The 20,009-nt window shown below is 50.8% G+C and overlaps 1 protein-coding gene across 4 annotated transcripts in view; it reads left to right on the forward strand.

Moving 5' to 3' along the window:
* amot (angiomotin) overlaps positions 1-20,009 on the forward strand; it is a 29,747-nt gene that overhangs the window by 5,502 nt on the left and 4,236 nt on the right. Inside the window, exons 1-12 of one of the 4 annotated variants that reach the window (XM_048998126.1) lie at positions 2,178-2,321; positions 3,773-3,923; positions 4,378-4,445; positions 4,570-4,630; positions 5,855-6,842; positions 8,260-8,773; positions 10,517-10,661; positions 12,415-12,507; positions 13,607-13,752; positions 15,284-15,433; positions 18,371-18,570; positions 19,383-19,508. In XM_048998126.1, coding sequence (XP_048854083.1) covers positions 4,570-4,630; positions 5,855-6,842; positions 8,260-8,773; positions 10,517-10,661; positions 12,415-12,507; positions 13,607-13,752; positions 15,284-15,433; positions 18,371-18,570; positions 19,383-19,508 — 2,423 coding nt within the window. In that variant the 5' untranslated portion in view covers positions 2,178-2,321; positions 3,773-3,923; positions 4,378-4,445. Of the gene's footprint in view, positions 1-2,177; positions 2,322-3,772; positions 3,924-4,377; positions 4,446-4,569; positions 4,631-5,854; positions 6,843-8,259; positions 8,774-10,516; positions 10,662-12,414; positions 12,508-13,606; positions 13,753-15,283; positions 15,434-18,370; positions 18,571-19,382; positions 19,509-20,009 lie in introns of those variants that run through there. The other 3 variants (XM_048998128.1, XM_048998127.1, XM_048998129.1) reach the window with 3 other exon arrangements.

Below are 20,009 nucleotides of genomic sequence, written 5' to 3' on the forward strand. Positions count from 1 at the left end.
AATTTCTGAATCTTGGATGGATGGATGGATGGATGGATGGAAGAAGAGAGTAAAGGGGAAGAATTTGTGGAGGAAAAGGGGGATGGGCTTCGGTGGAGGGTATGAGAGGAGGGGAGGATTTTCTTTGGGCTTAATCCTTCCCCGCGTTTGAAGAATCTCACTGGACTGGTCGTAATGGACACTGGGAGGTTGGAGTCCTCTCTCTCACCTCTCACTGCCGGAGGCGCAGACTTCCCAGCCTGGAATGTTGCATTTCCTGTTCTCTCCCTCCCATGTGTAACTTTTCCCCGCTCTTAACTCTACCCCCCCCCCCCCTCCCGCCATCCCCGGCGCAATGGCATTGTCTGCGTTATCACGTCCCACATTGTGCCGCAGCAGAATTGTTAATGCAGAGGAGCTCTCTGGAGTTCATTAGGGCTCTGGGCGGCTTCCACCAGTGTTCCCGTGTTACGTAAACAGAGCTTGGTGAGGATTTTGGGGGGGGGGGTTGCGCTCCCTCTAGCTGAGGGGTTCTTTAAGGTCAGCCCCCACCACTTTCCCTCCCCCCTTCTGTTTGTGTCTCATGAGGTTGCCCTGTCAGTTCCATTTGCCTGTGGAATGCTCCCACCCCCCCACCCCCGGCTCTGAAGCATCGCTCCGAGCCAGGTGTAGCGTTTTAGTGACTCCGTATGGGGGACACAGGGGGGCATGGGCCTTACAGGCTGCTAGGATGGCATAGATAGGAAGAAGAGCCCCCACATTATGCAAGTCGGGGGTTATGGGGCAGTAATGGCGATGGAGAGCAAACCAGAGTTATGGATGCCTTTGGAATGGTTTCCAAGGGCAACACCTCCTGTTTCCGAACCCGCATCTGGTTATCGTCGTGAAGGGGGCCCGTTATCTTCAAAGCAGGGGCGCTAATGTACTGCACACGGACCTGGGGTATGGAAGCCTTTGTGGGGGCACCGTTCGCTGCCATCCCCCCAGCACTGGGTTTCAGTGCAGTGCCGCCCCCGCTTCCCCGGACCAGCCCTGTCAGGTGACATTAGTCAGGGACAGTCTGGACTCCAGGACTTACGTTACAGCGCATTCCCATCGTCCTAGAAGGATAAACACTTCCTGCATGGGGTCCCGGGGAAAAATGCACAGCGAGAGCAAATATTTATGCAGTGGAGCATAATTTCAAGCTCCGCCCCTCTCCTCCAGCATCTGGCTGCTTCTGAGGGACCTGCGGAAGACACCGGTTCACAGACGTCCCCACGAATTTGCAGGGGCCCCCCACCTGGCGGCATCTGAAGCGTGTTTGACACTAATGCGTGTTCCAGGTGGGGGGGGGGGGGGTGGGTGGGATGCATTACAAGTGAAATCCAAGCTGTGTGGTTAGAAACGTGTCATTTCCCTTCCCGTTCGAGCTCCTGTGGTTGAGTCAGACCTGCGTCTCCCTCACGTTCTGTAAAAAAACTTCTCAGGAAAGCAGGAGATTCGAAGAACGACACGCACTTAGCAGACACTTTTATCCAAAGCGATGCACATTTGAGAGAGCAGGGTCACTCCGTCCCTAGGTTAGTCGGGGCTTAGTGGTCATGCCCAATGCCGAAATCATTCTGCTCGAATCAAAGGTACAGCACCCAAATCCACAGAGCTATACAGCACCCCTGACATTCTCATTGTTATTATTTTCCTGTTGTTGATGTTGAAGATGCTTCTCAGACTCCCACAGCCTACTAGCTCACCAGTACACACAGCTGGGCACTTCAGGATAAGCTCCAGATCAAAGGCTCTGCAGCTGGTCCCGCCTCGGATTCAGTTCCCTGAGCTGGTTCTGTGACCAGAGGTCTGTGCTTGATATGCCCCGCAGACGTGTTGCCGGTCACATGACCGCGTCCCCTTCTTGGCAGGTGAACCACCAGTCACTTTTTGCGCTCTCGATAACGAGCTTGTGGCCGTATCGAAGACGGCGGTGGCTCCGCAGAGAGGCGGTGCCGGTGGTGGAGCAGACGTAGAGTCCCATCTCCATAAACAGTTACACCAGCGCACAGGTATGATGGGCGTGGAGGTAAGCTGGCAGCGGCCCAGATTCACCTGTCCCACGAGCCGCACCTGTGAGAGAACGACGGGGGGGGGGGGGGGGGGGAGGCGGGGTGGGAGGGGCCCCCGGCGAGCGCGGTATGGGCGTAGAGCCACCCGAGGGCCGCGAGAGGGGAGACGTCATGGGGGAGGCGGGGAAGACGCGCTGAGATCTGGGCTGCGGAGACGAGCGGCGCAGGTGTGGGTCGGCGAGTCGGAGTGCGGGAGCGTGCGGTCATGCGGCACGGCAGGAACACGTGCAAGGCCGTCTGAAAGTAAGACTCACATTTTATTCACTCCCGTTCGTATCGTGGTCTCCCTCAGAGTGCGTGGTGCGCTGATAGTGAGTTGACGGTGAGCTGATGTTGATCTAATTTCTCCCCGATTACAGAATCAGTTTTATGTTTCAGGTTCTAAGTTGTCGCCTCTTTGCTACCCAGCTAAGCTTTCTCACACCTCGATTTCTGTAGCATGCGGCTCTAACCGGCCTGTGACTCAGGGATCGCCGTATAGCCTCCAGCGAACCGCAAGGCTGGCGTATCCGTCGGAGACGCCATAGAGACCGTTCCGGGTCCAGTAACGGAACAGCGGGGCCCTGGAATTTACCTCTCTGAGCCGTCGCTGAGGAATAAACTGTTTATCTGAGGAGGCTGAGGAACGTACTGTACGGACGTCGGTTATTTGGGGGTGGGGGCGCGAAGGGGTCCCATCTGGAACTAATTTTTTTTTTTTTTTGGGGGGGGGGTGTTATTACGTTCCTGTTGTGATACGGTTAGTCTTACTCATACACCTGAAGCATGTGAGTAAACGTGTGTGTGCGTGTACGTGATTATGCAGATGTCCATCAAGGCAAAGTCACACCCCCAGCGGTGCCCTTTGCGGGGAGGGAGGTGGGGGGAGCTTTAGCTGACATGGTCAATGGGATCTCTTTCTGTTATTTTTGAATTTGGGAAAATGTTTGACTTTTCCGCAGGACTTGTGAGAGGAAGAAAATGCTGTTTCAAGAATGTAGTGGAAAAACTACTCCTTCGCAATCTTTTTTTTTTTCCCCCTCAAACTCCGGGCTTTTTTTTTCAGATGTCCTGTCACGCGCCGTTACGAGCTTTAACGACTGTCCTTCTTGCGTTCAGGTTACGTGACGCCGCACACATCGATCTCGGACCTTTTTTTTTAACCCCAGATTTATTTCTCATAACGTTTGACCGTCCCTCACACTGTGAGTAGCGTTGGTTATCAGTGTAGCATGTTGGCTAGCATGTTAGCCGGGTCATTGCAGACGTGACGGAAGTCGCCCTTAAGCGTCACGACCGAAAAGGGGCGGCCTGTGCATCAGCCTGTGCTCACGTTACATTAGCGGTGCCTGTACCAGCCGTTCTGAGTTCAAGGATGTGCCCAGAGCAGATATGCGGGATGTGAGGATGCTTGGTGGGAGGGGGCGAGGGTGTCATGATTTGATGATAGAGGTCTGGAACCTAGAGGCCCCCTGCCTGCTCTTCATGACCACACAACCTCACATCCTGTGTTTGGTTTCGAGCCGAAGGCTTCAGTCCATGGGCGCAGCTGCGAAGAGACTTTTTATGGTTCTAAGGAAGAGACCTTAATTCGACTCAACCAGGAAATAGCTAGCTGAAAGTTGTACTGTTTTGAGGCATGACCCCCTCCCCCACTGGTGTTCCTGGACCCCACCCCCATTGTTCTGGCTTGTGAGCGTGCCTTCCTGTCGCAGATTGGCTGGAGGTGCCGAGCGCGGCGTGGTGCCTCTGCCCCCCCTGAGCGACGGCAGGAGCTCGCGGACGCGCAGGACGCCACAGGCCTGGGTGGAGCCCATCATGGCGGCCTGGCTGTGACCCGGGGCAACAGCACCAACGCAGATACAGGTAGGTGGCGCGGCGGGGAGAGGGAAGTAGGGGCGTAGACCATAGGAAAGGGGTGGGGGTACGAGAGAAGGGCAGGGATAGACACCGGGAGTTATGAAGTGGGACAGGGGGACCCATTATTAGGAGGATCTCGGGGAAAAAGCAGCAATACACATTATGGTTCCAAGTTTTACAGTTTGTTTCTTATTAATATTGTGATATTTTATGTCATGAGTGAAACAGCGGCACCTACTGGCCACAATGCACGCCTCACCATGCATGCCCAGTATTTTGGCCAGAAATCTCAACTGCATGAATGCAGAGATGTTACTCACCGTGCGGCACGTAGCCTGAAAAGTTCAGCTGACAGACTTGGCCACGAGCGCGACTTGTCGTAAAGCTCTGGGATTTTAACCCAGTTATTCCTGTCCCCCCCCCCAACCCCCAACCCCCCCACCTCCTGTTGTCCATGTAGTTCGATTTGGCGAGGGGGAGGCAGTGAGAGAAGACGAGGTGGAAGCGCGGCACGACCTAAAGTTCGAAGTATGTGGGAGAGTACGCCTCAATGCCATTCAGCGTTTTCTCTCTCTCTTCCTCCATCGCCGTGGAAACCGCTGCACGAATGGCCAAGTCTGACTCGTGTCCTAAATATATTTATTTGCCACAGATGTTTCGGAAAAAAGCTTCATCCTCCTTGAGAATGAGAAGAATATCAGAAAGTAATAGATGTAATAATTTAACCTTCATTATCTCTAGACTCTGCACTAACCAGTAGTTTGCTTGCTGCGTACTATATCGTTTGAAACCACCCAATGGTAAAACAGAACCTAGTACAAGGTTGCGTCTCCTTATTGTAGGACTTGATGGTGCTTTTTGCACACAGACGTTGACACTTTTTGAGAGTATTAATCTATAAGCAGAACTTTGATTTTATAACATTGGCTTACGTTAGCATAACGCTACAGTTGTTAACGGTATTAGCATAACGCTAGCATAACGTTACACGTACTCTTTGATTGTCTAGCCGTAGATTGCATGAATTTACACTTACTATGCGATTAAGGGATAAGCTTATGTTAGCACAATGTTAAAAGTACTCTTTGATTGTGTAGCATTAGCTTACGTCAGAGAAATGTTACACTTAGCGTTTGATTGCGTAATATTAGCTTTTGTTAGCATAACACATATTCTTTTTTGTGTAGCATAACGTTGCACAAATATTGTATTGAAGGCCAAGTGGTCCTAGTTTCTTGCTACCTTGGGTGGTTTTATACTAATGATATTTCCTCTCCACTGGTATCACTCTGGTGCTCCATGTGCTAAACATCGCAGACGTGTGATGGCTGAACTTTGACATTTATCTGCTTGGGGAGATGAACGTATGTCTGTGGGTTTTACCTACTGGAACTGCCTGCTGGTGCCAGGATGATCGGGGGAGGTCGGCATCGCGCCGAGGCCAGTGGAATCTGGGGCTGTCCGATTAAATTGGCTTTAGCATGGACTCTGGGCAACCTGCCGCGTTTGATACCATGAGTGTTATCGGCTGGCTGAAAGTACGGGTCTGTCTTTGAACCCGTTTAGCGACAGCATACTCTCAGCTTGTAGTTGCAATGCGAATTGGGACTTGGCTCAAACCCGATGCATCTGTGTCAAAACAGCACTTCTAAATTGTCTCACTGGTCACCCTCTGGCACCCAGCAGTCATGGTATTAAAGTATTGGCATTGCAGATTTTATGTTTGGGGGACTGTGTTTCTGTTCAAACCTGCGGTTTGGGGTTCGTTTCATGTCCAGTGGAGGTCCTGCATTTGGTACAAGATTGTCGCTGTCAAATGAGTGTGCTAAGGGCTTTTCCTATATTTTGGGAATTTTATGGATAGTCTTCTCCAGTGCAGGAGTTCTCTCCTGGCCTGGCCACACTTAAACTGGCTGACAAACCTCTGCGTTGTGCAGGGGGCATTGACCGTGTCCGGAGTTCTTCGTTCCATGAAGTACGGGCCCTGCATGAGCTCGACATGAGAGCCGCGCCGGAGGAGACGTCCAGCAGCAGCAGTGGTGGCAGCAGCACTGTCCTGCAGCGCCTCCTGCAGGAGCAGATGCGCTATGGCGAGGGCCGGAACTTTCTGGCCTTGCAGCAACAACAGCAGCAGCAACAGCAGGGGGCGGTAGTGAGCGGTGGGGGGCCAGGATATTCGGGTGGGGGTGGCCCAGGTGAAGACCACGCCACAGGCCCCCACAACGCCCGACAGGAGCCACAGGGCCAGGAGCTGCAAGCCGACGGCGGTATGGAGAAGCAGCTGGGCCCTCGTAGCAACGGAGGGGGGAACATGGCCGGTGGGGGAGGTGGAGGAAGCGGGAGTGGAGGAGGAGGTGTCGGAGGAGGCCAGGGCCCCAGCGCCGAAGATCTGCCCACCTACGAGGAGGCCAAAGTGCAGTCGCAGTACTTCCGCGGGCAGCCGCAACAACAGCAGCTGCCTCCTTCGGTGGGCGCAGCATTCTATGTAACTGGCGTGAGCAACTCCAAGGTGCGCACCGAGGGCCGTGCGGCGGTGCAGCGCGTGGGGGCCGGCCGGGTGCACCAGGACGACGGGCTGAAGGACCTCAAGCAGGGCCACGTGCGCTCGCTGAGCGAGCGGCTCATGCAGCTGTCGCTGGCCACCAGCGGCGTCAAGGCCCATGCCCCCGTCACCAGCTCCCCACTCTCGCCACAGTCACCCCCACCCGGGCCCCCAAGCGACTACTTCAAGCCCCCAGTACAGCATCGGGGCCCGCCGCCTGACTACCCCTTCAAGGGGGTGGCCTCCCCACCCAAGCAGCAGCAACCGCAGCCACCGACACAAGAACCGGGACACTACTACTCCGACCACCGTGGCAGCCAGCAGGGCCGCGCAGAACTGCCACAGGTGCGCTACCAGCCCCCCCCAGAGTATGGGTCTTTCCGGTAAGTGCCAAGCCTCAGTATTAGATTCATTATTAATGTTTAGCTGACTTGCCCACTTTTCCTGCATAAGATAAGGCACCTGCTAAGTGGTACGACAGCAGGCATCAGTGTCTCCCTCCTCTCTATGATTGCTGGACATTTCTTGCCTCACCCATCATCTTCCAGGATACACTGGGCTAAACCTGGCTCCATATTTAATATAGACGTTTTAGATGCCTTATACAGAATGTGGAATGTAGGACTTTTGTAGAATCCTTTAATGGAATGGAGGCCTGATGGAGAGTCCTTTAGTAGAAGGTAGGACTGTTTAGAGTCCTTTACTGGAAAGTGAAACCACTGTAGAGTCCAGTAATGGAATATAGGACTGTGATAGAGTCATTTTATAGAATGTAGGACTCTTGCAGAGTCATTTAATAGAATGTAGCATTGTTGTAGACCTTAAAATTAACAAGTGTTCCAAAGTTCTGTTTATGGAGTTTAGAACCCCGTTTTGCAGTTCTAAAGCAAGGGTACAAAGAATGTCATTCACATCTCTTTGGGAATTGTGGTGAAAGAGGGCCCATCCTAGCTGTGTCTGTTCAAAACAGGTTATTAATTATATGGAATTATTTTGAAACAGCTGAATGTACACCTAAGGAACAACTTTTCCTCTTAGCGTTGATGAGTAGTTGAAAGAAACACCCTGAATTAAAGCCTGTTCTGCCAGTTCCTTCTCCGCCAGTTTTTGTTGGAGAGGAGATGAATGCCGAAGGAATAATTATTAATGTCACCCAGAGCATGTTGCTTCATGAATATGCTCAGAAATATGATGGATATGCCCCTGCCCAGAGTCTGTTTATTGTCTGAGTATTTTACCTATGTGACAATCACATTCCAGTTCTGACAGATAACGGCTTAGTTATTTTTTAATTGCAGTGCCCTGGGTGTCATTATGAGCAGTGGAATAATGTCAAACAGACAGGTATTTTGTTGTGGATTTGCCATTGTACTGTAATTTTGAGAAATATTGGTTCAAAGTCAGGATGGCTTGGTGGCACAGTGCTTAGCAGAGCGAGTATGCCCTGCCATGGGTCAGCGCCCCGTCCTGAGTCATTCACCGAGGTGGAAAGTTCAGGTCCGGAAAGTACAAATCCAGACCAAGGTTTTGTTTCAACCGGCCAGTTGAGTATAAGTCGCAATCACAGAGTACTCAACTGGTTGGTTGAGACAAAACCTTGGTCTGGATTTGTACTTTCCGGACCCGAACTTTCCAATTCTGGTTATTCTCTGCCTTGAGCCCATAGTTTCTGGGATAGGCTCCGGACCCCCGTGACCCTGCAGAGGCCAAGCAGCACAGCAGATGAACGATTGGCTCATCTGTCACATGACAGGGACTCCCAGTTGACCACTGTACGTTCTGGCTTCTGTGTCCTTCCAGATCGAGCAAGGAGGGCATGGGCCACTCCCAGCGGACCACCCATCACCATAGTCCCACCTCCTCGGTCACGTCTGTGGGCTCCCTGTCCCGGACGCAGTCCTCCACCTTCAGCAGCCTCCTGGCTTCCTCTCACCCTCCCCCCATGTCCCACCCCGTGGACCTGCCCTTCCTGATTAGTCCTCGGAGTCCAGCCTCACACCAGGGCGACTCCTTTGGCCAGGGACCCCCGCACCCCCCACAGCATCGCGCCCACGGAGGTTTCCCGGCAGACCCTTACCACTCTGTCCCCAGGGGTCTGACCCAGCACCAACAGCAGCCCCCCTACCAACAGCCCCAGCCGCCCCCTCTGCACCACCACCACCAGGCGCACTATGCCCACCCGCACGGCCTGCAGGGGGAGCCCTACGCCATGGTAGCACGCGCGCAGCAGATGGTGGAAATGCTGTCGGAGGAGAACCGGCTCCTGAAGCAGGAAATGGAGGTGTGCTGTGAGAAGGTGACCAGGCTACAGAAGGTAGGTCCTGGCATCAGTCATTCTGCCATTTCCTGTCTTTATTTACATATTAAAGATGAAGAGGGGTAGGGGCTATTCTGTCTGTTTTATCACTTACTAGACACAACACCTTTGTCATAGTTAAATCATACTCTTTGCTATTTGAAGGAAGGTCTGTGTCTCCGTTATGCTATGCTATGGCATATTACTATGATACATAGTAATGCTATGATATACTATGCTACAGAACCTTATGTTGTGCTATGCTATGTTACACTATAAGATGCTATGCTACACTACCCAATGCTATGCTATGCTATTTTACGTTTTGATATGCTGTGCTACACTACACTATGCTATGCTATACTATATTATATTATGATATGCTATGCTACCCAATGCTATGCTATGCTATACTATATTAGATTATGATATGCTATGCTACACCACCCAATGCTATGCTATGCTATAATATACTTTGAAATGCTGTGCTACACTACCCAATGCTATGCTATGCTACACTACACTATGCTATGCGATACTATATCAGATTATGATATGCTATGCTACACTACCCAATGCTATGCTATGCTATATTACGCTTTGATATGCTATGATATGTTGCATTATGATATACTATGCTACACTACCCTATGCTATGCTCTGCTATATTACGCTTTGATATGCTGTGCTACACTACACTATGCTATACTATATTACATTATGATATGCTATGCTACACCACCCAATGCTATGCTATGCTATGCTATATTACGTTTTGATGTGCTGTGCTACACTACACTATGCTATGCTACACTACCTAATGCTATGCTATGCTATACTATATTACATTAGGATATGCTATGCTACACTTCCCAATGCTATGCTATGCTACATTACGCTTTGTTATGCTGTGCTACACTACACTATGCTATGCTACACTACCCAATGCTATGCTATGCTACACTACACTATGCTATACTATATTACATTATGATATGCTATGCTACACTACCCAATGCTATGCTATGCTATATTACGCTTTGATATGCTGTGCTACACTACACTATGCTATGCTATACTATATTACATTATGATATGCTACTCTACACCACCCAATGCTATGCTATGCTATATTACGCTTTGATATGCTATGGTATGTTACATTATGATATACTATGCTACACTACCCTATGCTACGCTCTGCTATATTACGCTTTGATATCAGCCACCGTGTTTCCTGTGCTCTGATTTGCTCTTCAGCAGCCCTTCACTTTGGGCTTGGGAAACTTGCTGGGTTGACACAAAAACTCTCCTCTGATATCAGTTCCTACACGTTTACAATTGTGGACTTAGTTGTACTCGTTTCCTGTGGTGGATCAGGATAAATACTTTCTTCGCTGGAGACAATAGAGTTTCCTCTCCTGGGAGTTGAGTCTGCAGCCTCTTTGTTCCATCACTTCAGCTTTAACCCTGAAACACCACACTATCTGTGGCCCAGGCAGGGCAGATAACAAGAACATCATTTGTGGTGATATGCCTCTCAGTGGGTTTAGAGACTGACTCTTTAGTACGATGGTTGCCTGATCAAATCCCAGGGTCAGCAGAGTGGTTTCACCAGGTGGTTCCTTAAGCAAGGCCCTTAAGCTCCAATTGCTCCAAGCAACTGTTTGACCCCGAAAATACTTCAATTTGAACAGTTTCTGCTGTAAAATGAACTAAGAAAAAATATTTGGAGAGCGTCAAAACTGCCCATCGTTTTAGCTGGAGACGGAGATCCAGCTGGTGTCTGAAGCCTACGAGAACCTGGCTAAGTCCTCCAGCAAGCGGGAAGCCCTGGAAAAGACCATGAGGAACAAGTTGGAACTGGAGATCCGCAGGCTACACGACTTCAACAGGGACCTCAGAGGTGAGGAGGCGGAGCCAGGCGGGGCTGACTTTGAGAATTCGGCAGTTTGAGATCTCCTCACCGATAGGAAAATGATACTGTTTATAAACAATGGGGTGGCAGAGTGCTTATGGGCGTATACTCATTACGCAGAACTCCTGGGTCAAGTCCAAGGAAGGACCCCCTACTCCAGTACCCCTGAGACTGGTGTTTAGGTTGGATTGCTCAACTTCGGCCATCTGCGCAAATGGGTAAAAGTTACGATGAGCTCAGGATGAAGGTGCCAGATGGGTGTCTGAACCGCCACACTAAGCAAGGCTTGGAATAATAAGGCACCGGAGCTGGTTCAGCCAGTTCCTGTAAACGGCGGAGCCTCTCTTTCTCGGGAAGCAGAAGAATGCCAGGGAAATTATCGCCCGTTACCCCCGGCGTGCCACTACACGAGAACCACGGCCGGGAGAACGAGAGCGATTGAATTTGGTCGGCTTAGCATATGAGAGAATTTTGTGTGTTTGGGAACTTTTTCTCCCTCCAGAAATGAAGATTCCAGATCTGATGTGTGACCACATTGTTTACTTTTATCTTGGGGGGGGGGATGATTTTCTATGGGGATTTCAAAGGGCATCAAGCTTCCTGTTGACATACTTGAGTGCGGGTTGTAATCTCCTCCGTTCTCCCATGCCTAGATTGCCGTGGACAGTAAGCAAGTCCGTCTTTTTGTTTTACTGGCTAAGTATATAGTATCCAAGACGGCTAAAACAAATCCAAGTCGCTCCTCTCGTCGCTTTCTGTTGCTCGTCGTGGCTTGTAGCTTCAGCCTTTATAAATCACTGAGTTTCTGCTGATTGAAGAAGTTCTGATGGTCCAGAGAGGAGCATGACATCCCCGCACACTAACCCTCGGTCTTGCTTTCTCCAGCTCTTCAGAGCGAACACATTGGGAGGGGAGGGGGGGGGGGGGCTCTCCTTTAGCTTAGCGCTGCGCTGAACATTCCGTTGTGTTTTTTTTTATTTTATTCAGTCGTTAATGATCGTTTGACGGGGAACTGGAACCGGGATGCCATCGGCTCGGGGAGCTATACTAGCGAAATAATGAAAGGTGACGTTCTGGAGCCAGTTCTCCTTGAGGTTTCAGCCCTCCTAGGAAAACATCTCCGTCATAACGGGCCCATTGTCCAAGCCGGCTTTTATAAATCATCTTTATTAGTAAATTTTGACGTACTCTCGCTGTGGGAAAGGTTCGTGTTTGATTTTTGTTTTCCAATTTTGCTGAGCAACCAGGCCCCAGCAGAGTCTCACACCGGGGGGGGGCCTGGAGAGGGTGGGGTGGGGTGCTCTGAGTCAGTTTGACTTTCTCTGTGTCTCGACATCTATTAAAACCACTTTCGGGGGATTCTTATATTCCTCCCCCCACCGACCCCATTTTCACTCCTACCCACAATCCCCCTGTGTCCAACATGCTGACATTAGAACTGTTTCACAGAAACCCCTGCAGAATCTTCTAGAAGTCCACTTGAGCAATCCCTGGATAGAAAAACCCTGTATTATTCTGTCCATTAAGCGCCGTTTGGGCTCCCGGAATGCAGGCGATTGGGCCAGAGATACTCCGAAATGGCTTTTCCTGCAAGCCTCAGGTTACAAAATGTGAAGTTTGATCGTACCCGAGCACAGTTACGCTGTCATGTGTTATTGTGGTGCGGAAATGAGTTCCTGGACGCCACCGACGGGGGTGTATGATGTGGGTAACGGACACGAGGCCTTCTCTCCCCCTGCAGAGCGCATGGAGACTGCTAACAAGCAGCTGGCCGCTAAGGAATGCGATGGGTCCGAAGATAACCGCAAGACCATCTCCCAACTTCTCGTGCAGAGTGGGTCCATCGGCAGCCACCTCCCCCTTCCCTAGTTGTCACATACATCCATATTTATGCGATATCTACAGATTTATAGCCCTTGTAATGTAACTGGGTGTTTCTCAACACGTGTATTTATTTGACCGCACTTGTATTCTCGCGTACCCGTTTGACGTCATCTACCATCGCCAGTTCCAATACTCAAAAACAGAAGCACAGAGGATGGTAGAAAATCCCTGGATGTTGGCCTTTCTACGCGCCAGATATCAAGGATGCATCGGCTGCATCCTCGCCGAACGGGACCAATCCCACGATTCATTACGGCCCAAGTTCGTTCTTGGGAGGCAAGTTAGTAAGACCGGTCTTGCCAAGACCACAAGTATGATCTTTGCCTTTTTTGGCATTGAGAAACACCCACTGGTCCACCCAGCTGGTCACAGGCATTCTGGGACTGGCGTGTCAGCAGCTGGTCACTGGATTAAATCACCGATTGACAGCTCGTGATTCATTCCGCCCACCTTGTGGCTTTTCATCCCATCTCTTCTGAAAAGCTGAGAAAGCGGTTTTTACTCAAAGTACCCAGTCATACTGTTTGAGTGAAGTGCCTAATGAAAACAATATGGATAATTAATGTACATCTAGCGTGTAATTGGTGGGCAGCAAAGTTTCCTCACACCTGCAGTGCAGCAGGGGGTTGAATCCTGCCTGTGCGTGTGGAGTCTGCATGCTTAACCTGTGTCACATGGGTTACCTCCCATGCAAGGGGCGGGGCCACAGCTGAAAGCTCATTGGCCCCCAGAATGCCCCTTCCGCCGTCACTCATCCATTCAAAACATATGATTGGCTGATGATAAGGGTGTTGCCCATCTACAATCAACCCTACTGCCAGTCCAAACATATGCAGTTAATTGGTGTATATCATTTGTATGATTATGTGTGAGCCTAACCAGGATAAATTGTTGGAAGGTAGACGAGGAATTGGCTTTTAATAAAAGCTAACCCTGGTAGATGACGTCAAAGCGACTCGCCGTAGGCTCCATGTGACCTCGCGGTCTCCTTGGCCAGACGCGGCCAGCACACGCTCCTGTTTCTATGTGCGGTGTCCGTGCACCTGCAGACAAGGAGACGTTGCGTGAGAAGGAGAAGCTGGAGATGGAACTCAACGCCCTGCGCTCCACCAATGAGGACCAGCGGAGGCACATCGAGATTCGCGACCAGGCTCTGAACAACGCGCAGGCCAGGGTGGTCAAGCTAGAGGAGGAGGTGGGTGGACCGGCTTAAAGCCCAACCAGAGTGCATATGCGATTCCCTCCCCAGCTCTAAAGGAGGTACAGGCCGTAAAATTGCTCGTGACATTAGCGTGATCAGTTTTCTATCGCTCGTTTGCGGTTAAAAGCACATAAACCACAAGTATGCATGTAAGTACACATGGCAGATAAAAGAAAAGATAAAGAGTAAATTTTACTCAAGCGTATGTCACCATGTTTTGTATCGGTGCTTCCATGAACCAAGTACACCAAGATCAAGTGCTTAGTATTTTTTCTGCAACTCCAATGACCACAGTCCATTGCAGGACACAGCTAGGAAGGGCTGGCACTTCTCACCTCGGATACAGCCGTAACTCTAGGTGCTGTATCTCAGGTTCACTTAAGCCGGTCTCACATAAGCCGAGACCTGCCTGTAATTCCCGATTCCCCAGAAAACTCTGCATGAAGAAGCGGTGCTGTCTTCCTTATCCTAGAAAGGCTTCACTACATGACATCACTTGTTGCGATTGACAACGCGAATTGCGTTTAGCCTCCGTCTAGAGATTTGCATGCAGCTGAATTAGTAGGGAGAGTTTTAACCCAAAAACTCACTCGCTGTAGGATTGTTTACTAGCTGCTCTGCCGTGTTCGTGTGGCTTTTTTCTGTGGGACGGTCCGGGAGCGATTGATTTATGTATGTTTTGTTCCATACATTCCGTATTGTTTTTGCTGGCATAATAATTGCTAAATCATAAAGCAGCACCACCCTTGTTGGACCTGATCCTTCGGCCGTTTGAAGCCGCTTCTGTCAGCTTGTTTATATGATGATGCATCAAATTCCAGAGATGGTTGTTAAAGGTAGGCTCTAAGGATCCAGTTGTGTGTGCTCACCTCTGCAGAACCGCCACCTTTTGAAGTTTCAAGTGCCCCCCACTCCCGGGATACAATCCGCTCGGTCCAGTGAGGGAGCCTACAGGGACCCCTTTGGGGGGGGGGGGCGGGCCTGGGTCGGCCTCTGGGGAACACTAGGCCAAAAGCGGCCTTTCATTCAAGCAGAAAGGACCCTCCCACGGTGAAGTTGGAGAGGCTCCGAGTGCCGATCGGGTCCGGCGTCCTTCTGTTCTGAAACGTCCTGGCCCGCTCCCAGATGACCCATTAACGAGGTCGTGGTGATTCGGGGGGGGGGGGGGGCACAGAGCCCTGAAGCACCGGATTGTTCTGCTTTTGTGCCTGGATTCCCTACAAACGCGCGCTTGTTCCTCTCCTGCGCCGGACGCCGTTCCTTGCCACTCAGAGGTGGTTCAGTTTTTCCACTGTGGTCCGGTGTCCTGTCACAGAACCAGTCCTCCCTTTTCTGCTCCGGGAGCGAGGCCATGTTTACCAATGCGCTGGAGGTGGCAAGAGGAAGGTGTTTGTGAGATTGGGGACTCGGGGAGGGGGAGGGGGGGGGGGGGGGCGGAATTAACCTCCAGCTGACCGGAGACGTCAGGAAGATGTCGGGAGGGTGGAGGGCGTGTGCACCTGACGCTCTTGTCCTCCCCCTGCAGCTGAAGAAGAAGCAGGTGTACGTGGAGAAGGTGGAGCGCATGCAGCAGGCCCTGGCGCAGCTGCAGGCCGCCTGCGAGAAGCGCGAACAGCGGGAACACCGACTGCGCACACGGCTGGAGCGTGAACTGGAGGCGCTGCGGCTGCAGCAGGTGGGAAGAGATGTGCGCGCCCATGTATGCAGCACACACACACACACACACACACACACACACACACACAGACGGTGTGCTCTACTGCCCCACAAAGGCAAAACACGGTAACTACGCTGCCACTGAAACAGAGAAAGAAAGGTGTTATAGTGTGAATTTTGTGGATACTATCATTTTGTTTTATACAAAATCCAATTCATTGTTTTATTCAAAATCCAACAGAGAACACTATATTTCCCTTCTACAGAAATATTGTACAGTATAGTATACTATGCTATACTGTACTATACTCCAGCACAGTGTTTCTCAAGCCGGCCCTTGGGGACTCCCAGATGGTCCACATTTTTGCTTCCACCCAAAATTGCCCCTGGGGCAATTGTATTGTGAAAGGCATATAAAGTGAACTGAGAAGGATCGGAAAGAGCTGCACCAGACCATGCATGTAGATCCATCCATCCATCCATTTTCCAAACCGCTTATCCTACTGGGTCGCGGGGGGGTCCGGAGCCTATCCCGGAAGCAATGGGCACGAGGCAGGGAACAACCCAGGATGGGGGGCCAGCCCATCGCAGGGCACACTCACACACCATTCACTCTCACACGCACGGGCAATTTAGCAACTCCAATTAGCCTCAGCATGTTTTTGGACTGTGGGGGGAAACTGGAGTACCCGGAGGAAACCCCACGACGACATGGGGAGAACATGCAAACTCAGCACACATGTCCCAGAGGTGTGAGGCAACAGTGCTAACCACTGCACCACGCATGTAGATCCCTTTAGAGAAATCCATCCACAATGTGGCCATTTTAATGCCAGCCTAAGTTTTCCCTTAAAAAATCTTCTACCTAATTTCCACTCCGCTGACGACTTCTGCAGCCCCTCTCACCGTCACTGTTACTGCTGCGTATCTCTCCCCCCCCCAATGAAGTGGTAATGTGAACATCTAGGACAAGCCTGCGTTAGTCCACCATCTGGTTTTTGTCTTTAAAGTGAGGGGGGGGGGGGAGCTCATCATTCTTAATTCCGCAAGATTCCAGAAGTTTCCCCCATACTGCTATGTTACAGATGCTTGTGGCAGAGTTGTGCCAAGATGAGCCGAGTGGAGGAGATGAAAAAATAAGGACGGGGTGGGGGTGGTGGTGGGGGTGGTGGTGGGGGTGGGGGTGGGGGTGGGGGGGGGGTGCTTAATCTCTGTCAAAGTAATGAAAGCTGCTTTATATACAATTCGTGAAAAATCAGGATTGTGATTAAAGCTCGTGGCGAAACCGAGACCCAGAAGGAAAATTATCTGCAGGATTTCCCAGAAAAGAGGGGGGGGGGGGGAATCGCTCAAAAATGTAACTTCCCCAGGAGAATTCTGCATGTCAAACTGCACATAATTTCTCGTCCAGTGGATACAGTGGGAGCATCTCCAGATGCGTGTACATGACGAGAATGGAGGCAGGTCGTGTGAGATGGGGGCTCGCGGGGGTGTGTGGGCTGGGGGGGGAAGAAGGGGGGGCATGGAGGGAATTTAGGGGAAAGGTTGCAGAGCGGGATATGGCGAAAAAAAATCCCCCCCCCCCAGCCATGTAGGATAAACAGCTGTGGACTGCATTAGGTGCTAAGAGACGCACACTTCTGAGGGTGTGCAGGTGCAGTGGGAGGTGGGGGGGCAACAGTGGGAGGTGGGGGGGCAACAGTGGGGGGGGGGGGGGAGGAATCCCATCTGAAAATGGCATCATGGCTCCAGGCAGCTGTGACAAGTGAATCACTGTAGGAATTTGAAAAATGCCAGAGAAAAAAACATTTAGGATGAAGTAAACGCTGCACTCAGCTAAACTAATAATACTAGTTGTTGTAACCCTGGCTGTACTGGTCAGAGTCGGACTGCAGAGTCATGTGATCCGTCATGTGATCACTCTCCATTGTAGTCATAATGAAGGATACACCCAAAAGGGCTTTTTCATCCTGATCCAACATTGACTGTTTGTGCTGGGAAATGGATTTAGTTGATGTGAGCTGCCCCTCCCAGGTCACACCTCAGCGTCCTGTTCGCTGCGCCCCAGACATGCGAAACCTCCCGCTTCAGCCATTATGTCATGGCTTTTCTTCACACTTGGGTTTGTTGCCGTGACGACTCGCTATCCATTAAAACTTGACCCCACGGGTGGACGTCCTGACAGTCTCACGTCCTGTTTGTCGTTACCATGGAGAAATCGGCATTTCCGTGACGACAGCAAATCACCCAGGTTCCAATAAAAAAAAAAAACCCCATGTTAGCAGCCATAACGTTCCTCACTGGCGACAGGACGTCCCACGTTCATCCTCTGCATTTCCAGAACGTTCCTCCAATAGTGCTATGCAACATCCAGGTGGTCTTTCCAGCAGCTCTGTTTGTCAAGCGGCGGCTTCCTCCTCTCCGTCCTCCCTCTCCTGCTCGGGGTTTTCCTTACGGTGGACTCTGATGCTGACGTTGGCCAGGGCAGGAGAGGCCTGCGGATCCCCAGCACCCGCCCAGGGTCCTCTGAGGCCTCCTGTATGTCTCACGCCCTCGCGGCTCATTTGTGTTGGACAGGCAGCTCCTGGAAAAAGTAACAGTGGCGTGTTTTCTTAAATTATTCTTTCTCCATCTGTACGCCGTCTTGTGGTGCCCAGCGATGGAAGCCCACATCTTGAAAGCTTTCATGACCTTGTCTCAGCCTCTCCGGCGGTTTGCTTCCCCCAAAACCTGCCCCGTGAGGAGTAGCAAGTTTTTTATTTTTCTTTTGCAATTTAAAGGAGAGTCCTTCATCTCATATCGGATCGTCGTCTCATCGATCAGAGCATCTGACTCAGATTTAATTTAAAACGCAAAGTGGGTGATGGTGTGGGAAGGCTTCTTGCGTCGTTGGCTTGATCCGACTCCAATTAATTTACATCGTCAGTTTGACGGCTAACCGTGGGTTTCTCTTCAGCGGCAGGGCAGCTCCCAGGGCAGCGGCACCGCCGGGGGGCCCGAGTACAGCACGGCGGCTCTGATGGAGCACCTCCGCGAGAAGGAGGAGCGGATCCTGGCGCTGGAGGCCGACATGACCAAGTGGGAGCAGAAGTACCTGGAGGAGAGCGTCATGAGGCAGTTCGCCATGGACGCTGCTGCCACTGTCGCCACACAGAGGTCGGTGGTCCCAACCACGGTCTATAGACTAAGACTGCCAACGTTGGTCAGCTGGCTGGCATGAAATTTTCAATTCGTGACAAGTCTGCATGCACATTTGCATGTACGTGACAGTTTTATTACCTTGTAAATAGTCTACAGGTTTTGCAAACTGCCACGGTACTTCTGATATAGCTAATGTTAGGTTTGGAATAATGGAATATATATACTGTATATTTGCTGTTACATTTTGCTGTCTGAAAACATGTCAAAGCCAGGTGCGCGAGAGTTGGCAAACCTGCTATAGACCACTAATTGAATCTCTTCTCACCTTTAATATCATGTCTTGGTTTTAATGTTTAACTGGAGTTTTGATTCCAAGTTAAATGTTAATCAGGCGAGTGAGATAGTGGGGGCAACTTGACATTTTTTGACAGTTGTGCTCTTGTCAGCCTCTAGGAAACCCAGGATCCATCCCACCCCATCACTGATTTTAACTACAGTATTATGCCATAAGGATAATGCTACAGAATTCTTCTTGCAAGGGAGATTACATACGAAAAGTAGTTTATTCCCTCATCCATTAGCACATTAAACGCTTCAAAATACGTATTCCTACTGGCTTTGTCATTTTTATTGGTTGTTTTTATGACAGATGTTGTGTTATGGACGAGCTGAGAGATAAATTATAGTGACCCTGGCGTCTAAGAGATAAAGTTTTCTTGGATCTCGAATCTTCGAACCCTCCTTGGCATCGTAGGCGTTTTTTTGAAGGCCTTAAATCGTGGAGGCCTTTTAGGACAGAAGGATGAGGGGGTTGATTTTCCTCGTAGGGACACATCGGCTGGGATCAGTCACTCCCCCACCAGCAGTTATGACACCTCTGTGGAGGCGCGGATCCAGAAGGAGGAGGAGGAGATCCTGATGGCCAACCGCCGCTGCCTGGACATGGAGAGCAGGTGAGATACACACACCTCCACCCCCCACAGCAGCTAGCCTGCATTGTAAAGAAGAAGCATTACTGAGGACACGATTACCTCACGCATACTGTGGAGCCAGGTTCAGGTTCTGATGACTTCAAGTGCCCAGTAATTTTGAGAGTATTACCCCAATCAAAGGCCGCGAAGTCTTTAGCTGCAGGCAAAAAATGAATAGTGTGTTGGTTGGACTTGGCCTTAATCTCTTGGGCGGAAAGTCGGTGGGATTGTTGTCGCACTCATCCTTAGAAGCTTTGAATAGCCTCATGGTTCAAAAGGACCTTGTGGCCTTGGTGTCCTTATGCATTCCCGTTCTGTCGAGTTGACGTCGGGACTCTGGACACTGAGGCCCACTGTTTTCCAAAAACCGAAATATTTACTCGTTTGGTTGTCGTTCCCGTTTTCCGTCGCCCGGGATGGTGTGCCATGACTGGCACCGTAATTTTAGCGCGTAGCCGCTAGCACGCAGTAAATTTCCATAAT

Source organism: Brienomyrus brachyistius, unplaced genomic scaffold (genome assembly GCF_023856365.1).
Source record: "Brienomyrus brachyistius isolate T26 unplaced genomic scaffold, BBRACH_0.4 scaffold35, whole genome shotgun sequence".
NCBI classification, from domain to species: Eukaryota; Metazoa; Chordata; class Actinopteri; order Osteoglossiformes; family Mormyridae; genus Brienomyrus; species Brienomyrus brachyistius.